Source organism: Megalobrama amblycephala, linkage group LG15 (genome assembly GCF_018812025.1).
Source record: "Megalobrama amblycephala isolate DHTTF-2021 linkage group LG15, ASM1881202v1, whole genome shotgun sequence".
Taxonomy (NCBI): Eukaryota; Metazoa; Chordata; class Actinopteri; order Cypriniformes; family Xenocyprididae; genus Megalobrama; species Megalobrama amblycephala.
This window is the reverse complement of record NC_063058.1, coordinates 2,796,746-2,804,287: the sequence shown is the minus strand read 5'-3', so window position 1 is coordinate 2,804,287 and position 7,542 is coordinate 2,796,746. Positions and strand designations below refer to the sequence as shown.

The 7,542-nt window shown below is 42.0% G+C and overlaps 1 protein-coding gene across 1 annotated transcript; it reads right to left on the bottom strand.

Annotated features, from left to right (window-relative positions):
• Nucleotides 1-752: 752 nt before the first annotated feature.
• On the bottom strand, nucleotides 753-7,506 carry urahb (urate (5-hydroxyiso-) hydrolase b). The gene is made up of 5 exons (XM_048158717.1): nucleotides 7,200-7,506; nucleotides 6,966-7,031; nucleotides 6,588-6,750; nucleotides 1,121-1,256; nucleotides 753-1,038 (listed from the first exon to the last, which is right to left on the bottom strand). Exons 3-5 carry the CDS (start codon nucleotides 6,737-6,739, stop codon nucleotides 949-951), a joined length of 378 nt encoding a protein of 125 aa, XP_048014674.1. The 5' UTR covers nucleotides 6,740-6,750; nucleotides 6,966-7,031; nucleotides 7,200-7,506; the 3' UTR covers nucleotides 753-948.
• Between the last annotated feature and the right edge of the window lie 36 nt (nucleotides 7,507-7,542).

Below are 7,542 nucleotides of genomic sequence, written 5' to 3'. Positions count from 1 at the left end.
AATTCATAAGCAATAAACATGTAATTTTGATGGTTTAACACGGTCTGTTGCTAATAATTGACTGTACAAAAACACATTATGGTTGTCCCAAACCATCATTGTAACTGCTCATATTATATTATTATAAAGAATTGAACTGTCCTGCAGGAGGACAGAAATTATTTTTTAATAGAATTTCTTGGTAAAGACTGGAACAGTTAATACAGCAATGTGAAAAATTCTCAAGTAACCTAAAATGTGCTTAATTTAGTGACTGAACTGCTTAATTTCAAACATATTATTTAATAAATCACTAAGTTACATCAAGGGTCAAATAAAATAGAAACGGCACATGAAAGTTAGAAGTTACAGTTGCATGATAAAACCATTTTTTTGTATGTGTGTTTTACGTTCATTGTACAGGTTTAATATAAAGTATGTTTTTGCTCAGGTGGCCAAAATGTGCGCTCAACAGAAAAGTTTTGCTCAGCGAGAAAAAAAATTAGAGGGAACATTGCCGTTAACACAATATTTTGATTTATAATTTTGTCACATATTTCAGTATTACTCTTTTGTCAAATGTCCTTGTTAGTTTTTCATCATATCTAGTTGTATATATTGTATAATCATCTGAATTTGAAAGAGCAGCAGGTTGTCTTCTCAGGTCAGAAAATACAAAAATCTGGAAACACTGAAAAATTACATCCCTGCTTTAAGACCTTGACACAAACAATTATATGAATGGATTATTTTTTTTTTTAAAAAGCACTTTGTGACAATAATAAACATGTTTATTTTTGGTCATTCAAAAGAATATTGAACAAAGAACAACAGGTTGACTTTCAGATAATTGCAGTAAGTTGAGCGCTGCTGCTTGATGTGATTTCTTGGATCCATTAGAACATGACGTGCTTGAAACTCCAGCACAGTTTGGTGAGTGCAGTGTTAGTGTTTATCGGTGGCTGCTCTCTAGCTCCCTCTGTAGGTGCTGTATGAGTATCTGCTCACCAGCAGCGGCACATGAAAGCTCTGATCAGCATCGCTCACAGTGAAGACAATCTAAATGAAAAAGAAATAAAGAAATTTCTTACATTTAGACTGTGTAAATACAATCAGTTCACTATTAGTCTTTCCTACAAACCTCAACATAGGGGTAAAAGCTGGACTGTCCCAAACTCTCCCAGTACTGGCCCGTCTCGAAGCGAATCTTGTACATTCCTGGAGTGAAGGCATCGCTGGTTATTAGTCCTGGACAGCGGCCGTCCTCATTTGTGTTTCTGAAATAACCAATGACTCAGTATTTAACATAATGGCATATTTGCAGGGTTTCGTTTTTAAACCTCTCAAAATTTGACCCAAACAACTTTAGGCAGTTTCAATAGTAACAGATTTCAGATCACTTTAACAATAATGTAAACATTTTTTTTTTTTGTATAGAGAGAGAAGACTTGTCTCACAATTTATTTCAATGGAGTGTTAGCATTAGCATGTTATCTAGGGTGACCAGACACCCCTGTTTTCTGCAGACAGTTCTGGTTTTTGGTGTCCTGTCCCGACTGAGCATGTCCCTGTCCCTGGAAACTGTTACATGTACACTCTGTTCTGGACTCATTTGGACTTGTTGTTGTTCCATTTCCCACCACCAGTTAGTCACCATGGCAACTGATCACCACCATCATCACACCCAGCTGTTCCCAATTACCCTCCTTGTTATCCCGTGTGTATATATACCCTGTGTTTCTAGTCTTGTGTTGTCTGGTATTGTTCGTACTATGTTGCTGTATGTTCCTGTGGATTCCTGTTTCCTTCCAAGTAAAGACTTATTCTGACTTGATCTCCTCGTCGTGTGCTTAGTACACCAGCAATTGTAACAGAATACCGGACCAAAACAGTTATACAGTTTGCGGCGCGTGTTTTGTTTTCCGTCCCACTGTTTTTCGTGTTTCACTCTCCGTTCCCCTCACCATGTACACACCCGCATTTCTGTTAGTATGCCTTGAGCAGAAGGACCGCTCCCTCGAGGCACATTTGGACAATTTTTTGTTTCTAGCTCCATCAACACATTCCCCGGACAGCAGCCTTTGCAACTTCCTGTATGCCGGCCTCAACACCACCACCAAAGCGCTGCTGTCTGGGGAAGGACCTCGAGGGAGCTTCCGTGATTATGTGGAGTGGGTGCTGGCGTCATGTGGATCTTCGATGACTGTGGATTTCTCTGACGATGCCAGTCCCACTCCTTCTCCAGTGCACAGCCATCAACACCCTGACTGCGAGGATCGGCAGCATGAGCCCACCGCAGACCGCGAAGAGGACTTCGCCGCGACGTTCGAGCCAGTGCCTACGTAAGCGACACGGAGCCTGAGCAATGCGGGACTGACCAGGTGTGCGAGCCGGCTGTACCATCCGTCGCCGAGGGGATCTTAGTGGAGTACGAGGGTATGGAAGTGAGCCCCATCCAACCCCCTGCCACTGAGAGTGAGTTTTTGGTCAACGCTGGAGACATTTTCGGATTTAGAAGAGGTGAATATACAACCTGTTTTACTACAGTCTCTGGCCCCTCCCAGCCTCCCTCTCCCACCACCTCTTCAAAAATTTTTTGGGACTCTTTCATATTCTGAAGAACTGTTTAGCATGCTCCAAACCCCTCCTCTGTCACCAGCCACGCCTGCTATCCAGTCGTCACTGTCTTCCATCAGCCCCTCAGTTTCAACAGGTGTGTTCGACATCGGCTGCGGCTGGATGTAACCGATCGGCGAGATTAGCCGCATCCAGGCGGGGAGGAGCTGAAAACGGAGACGTGAAGTCGGACACTTTCTGCTTCCCATAGTGATGCTCACGCTGCGTTTGCATACTTTATCACAGCTGAAGTGAAATAAATGCAATATTTGACTAATACACTGATGTTTCAGAGACCTTTTCATTCAAAACTTTACTGCTTACAGCGTCTGTTTTTACAAGAATAAAGTTCAACATAAGCATATGTTATTTAAATAACAATGTAGTGGGGTCTTTGTTTTTTATCCGTTTTATTTTGATAAACATGACACAATACAACATCGCGACTACATGAAAAGAGCTTTAACTGTTATAAAAACACAGATTTGAGCATTAGTGGAGCTGAAGGTGTGACAATAAACACGAAACACACGTGATCGTTGTCATGCGGTGAATCCGGCCAATCATGAAACAGCTGTGTCGTCATCAGCGCTCGTGCAGCTCCTCTTGAGAAACTGCGCTGGCTAACTCAGGCGGCTGATCTCGAATCGCTCTCGTGGTACTTTAAAGCCATACGTCACAGTCACATGACGTCAGCGCGGTCTCAAGTCGGACAACATTTCTTACCGGCATGCACTGCTTCAAGTCAGCCGCCGATCGGTCTTTGCGGCGCTGCATCAAGTCGAACAAGCCTAACATCTCCTCTCAGTGGTAGGATTCCACCTCGGGACTGCTGGGAGCCACCTCCTCCTGGACGTGAGGAGCTTGGGCCCCCGCCTCCAGCCTCAGAGCTCTTCACTCCCCCTCGACCCATCGACCAGGCTCCTACACCTACGCTCCTTCCTCCCTCGTCGTCAGCAAGTACCATCGGGCATTCGGTCTCGCTGGGTTCCCTCGGCACGTCAGCTCCGCCTGGGTCGGACATCGCCACGCCTCTGCAATGGACTTACGGGCCAGTCGCTGTTCTCTGGCCCTCCACCCCTTCTGCGACGGCTAACTCCGCCCTCCCTCAGGCTCCACCTCCGCCCTCGGTCGCTCCAGCTCCACCTCTGCCCTCTGGATACCCGCTTCCACCTCGGGGGGGTCGTCGCTGCGGCTCCGTCGCGGTCGCCAAGGTCATCGGGGTCGTTTCAAGTCTTCGGCGTTCCGGCTGCATGGTGGGCTCCTACGCTCATGTCATCGCCTCTGCCGATCGTCCCCATGGTGACGTATGGAAATACACCACCATGGCTCCTCCCGTCAGCGACGCCGCGATGGGGCGCAGTCTTGGCTGTGTACTGGATGGTTTCGATACTTCCTCTGTTCAAGGCTCCCCGCTGGACTTCACCACCACCTGCACCTCCCTGGTCATCATCACCTGCATCTCTCTGGTCACCATCACCTACACCTCCCTGGACTCCTGCTCTTCGCCTGCTCCCGGATAGCCATCTGCCCCCCCGAACCGCCTCCTACATTATCTGCTCCATCTCTTCTTCTTCTTCCCCTCTCCACGGTGCGAGGACGCGCCTTTCCGGGAGGGGGCGATATGTTACATGTACACTCTGTTCTGGACTCATTTGGACTTGTTGTTGTTCCACTTCCCACCACCAGTTAGTCACCATGGCAACTGATCACCACCATCATCACACCCAGCTGTTCCCAATTACCCTCCTTGTTATCCCGTGTATATATACCCTGTGTTTCTAGTCTTGTGTTGTCTGGTATTGTTCGTACTATGTTGCTGTATGTTCCTGTGGATTCCTGTTTCCTTCCAAGTAAAGACTTATTCTGACTCTATCTCCTCGTCGTGTGCTTAGTATACCAGCAATTGTAACGGAAACATCCTTGTTTTATAGCACGTTCAAAATAACCTGCAAAAACTTTTGAAAAATTAATAAAAATTAAGTAATTACTATATACAATATTTTCAAATTTTGTGAAAATTTAAATGTTCAATACAATAAGAAAATTTGTTAAATGCCTTTTTATTTATCATAAGTTATTATGGTTTATTTTTGTTTTTTTTTTTATATGCTTGAACTTTTTTTTTAGAATATACTGTTTTGATCTGTTTGCTTTTTGATCAGTGGTTATTTGCTATTTTTCATAGTGTAATTTTGGTGAAATCTGGTCGCCTCAGCATGCTAGAATGTTAGCCTATACACGACTCTAATAAACATAAAAATTTACTAAATATTGTGTACAACAGTCCCTTTTTAAGGAGACTGAATAATACATACTGATACTTTTAAGTGGATTTCGAGTATATTTATTGACTCTGTTAGTCTTTTTGGGTGATTTTTTTTTTCACTGAGTTTGTTGCAACACATTCTGAGATTCCTCAACACTGCAGAGAAGGCAAAGTTATTGCAATGCATTACAATATTGCGTTACTCCCTGAAAAAGTAACTAATTGCATTACTGCGTTACTTTTTTATGGACAGTAATGCATTACGTTACTTTTGCGTTACCTTTTCTCAACTGGGCTGGACTTGCTTGTTCCGTTTTTTTAATAAATAAATAAATATTCTAATATACATTCTATTTTTGGCAAATGTAACATCCCTTTCATACTAAAAGTGAAATAAATAAGCCTTAAACAGAAAGTATACTTAGTTTTTTTTTAGGTGTATAAATGCACAGCCTTGCAAAATATATTTGACTTGTACATACACATGCACAGTTTCAATCTCTCGCCACAAGTTACAACCCATGTAAACATCTTTGTATTATTTCATGCTAGAGTTGTACAAATGAGGGTACTTTCTAACCTCTTCGCACAGTCTCTTATCTATATAGGCCTCCATTGTCGCTGTAGCTTGCATGCGTTCCGGTGTCAATTCACAAGGTAGTTGAAGACTTACGGTTCTTCAACTACCTTGTGAATCGACACCCCCAGGGCACGGTTGCCACCTTGTGGATAAACTAATTGCTGCACGCAAAAAAAATAAAAATAAATCAAATGCGCATGTGCAACCTGCACATACAAAGTTTAAAAAATCTGGGGGTGTGTGTGTGTGTACAGTACACGCGTACTCTTCTTATGACGAAATTAGTGTCATGCGCACTGTACGCTGACTCTCACGTACGCGTAAAAAATGAAGTATACTTTGGCCTTCAGGCTGAAGGAGATGTAAATTCATGGCTGTACATTAGAGAGTGCAGCTCAAACAAACCTGGACCACAGAAGAATAGGATACAGGTGAAGAAAGTTCAACACTCTTACTTGAGCAATAAAAACAAAAAAAGTAACACAAATGTGATGTTTATCTAAAGTCATTTTTGCTAATCCGTATGGTTGAATTGGACCATCAAATGTCAGCAGTAAAGACATTGGTTAATAAAGTGAGGTTAAATACATAAAGTATATTTCTGCATTTAACATATTTAACTATTGCAGGTTTGCATAATATTCTGAGTTTGCATTTCACTGTTTTTATACATTTTGAGGAATACTGTGTTTTTGTGTAAGTGAGATGAGTAATGAGTTATTTTACTATTTACTTAAAATAATCTGATTGTAACTGATTGTTACTTGTAATTTGTTACCCCCAGCACTTTCTCTGTGCAGGATACAGGCAATGCTTTTTAATTATTTATTTATTTGGCCAAAAGTATTAGAGATTTGTAGCAGTTTTGACATCGGGAGCCACAACAAAGTAGTATTAATTGTATGAATGTTCAGTGGCTGTTTTAAAGGTGACGTGTCAATTTTGACACCATAATACCACCAAACAGAATCACCAAAAATAATGACTGTTTTCGAACAGGTTTTCCGAACAAGAAAATCCCCCCTTCTGCAATTGTTTGACCAAACAGCTAGTCCCACCCCAGACTCACATCATTGGTCGAGCCAGTGTAACTGCGTCAGGCTGATCGAGATGTTCAGACATTCAAAAACATCCAAAACTGACATGCGTTGACTCACCCCACAGGTTATGAGGCTCCAGATGGTCATGCGGGGGTCCAGGCGGTGTAGACTGAGGGCCATTCGTGCCGCTGGGACCCCGTCCCCGGTGTTCAACACATGTGTAGTGAGGGGACCGCTACCTTTCACTGAACCCATCGCTGTGAGCCCTACAATACACAGGACAATGGCTCCATTTGATTCATTTAAATTTAAAAAATTATACATTTACTATAAAGTTATTTAAAAAATTAGACCATGTACTGGAAACTTCCACATCTTTACTTTGGAGATGTTAAACATGAAGCACAGTTAAAATGACACAACTCACTGCTTTCTACATCAGTCTTTTCTAACAGAATCACAGAAGATAGTAAGATCTTACCTGTTATGAAGTCAGTGTCATCTGGCTGTGTGTCTCCGTTTATATGAGGATGATCTGAACTCGTCACTGTTTGATTAGTTTCAATGAGTTAATCAACAAAACAAACCAGAGTAAGCACACTCAGGGTTAATATTTAAGCGAAAGGGTCTTTCGGTAAAAAGTTTCAGTATCACAAACCTTTGGATTATAAAGTACCACAAAACAAAGACTAAATATCTGAATCTACAATCCTACCTTGAAGTCTTCTACATATACAGGAAAGGTGGAAGAACCGAGCTGAAATCCTGTTAGAGGGCAGATGGACTTTGACCTCTAGTAACTTGTTTGATTTGGTTCTTTAGATGAGTGGAAAAACAAGAAGGTTAACGCTAGTCACAATGACAAAACAGCTTGAATCAATGGTTTCAGTCTTTACAGACCCAGAGCTACATTTTATTCCAGTAAGAACATTAACTAACATTATTACACTACAGAGTGCTCAACAGATCATTAGCTAAAAAGTTAACAAGTAGTTAAAATGTAATGAAGATTGGAGTTATATCATCTCTTAGAGTGCCTTCAGGTTCAAAACCCTGAT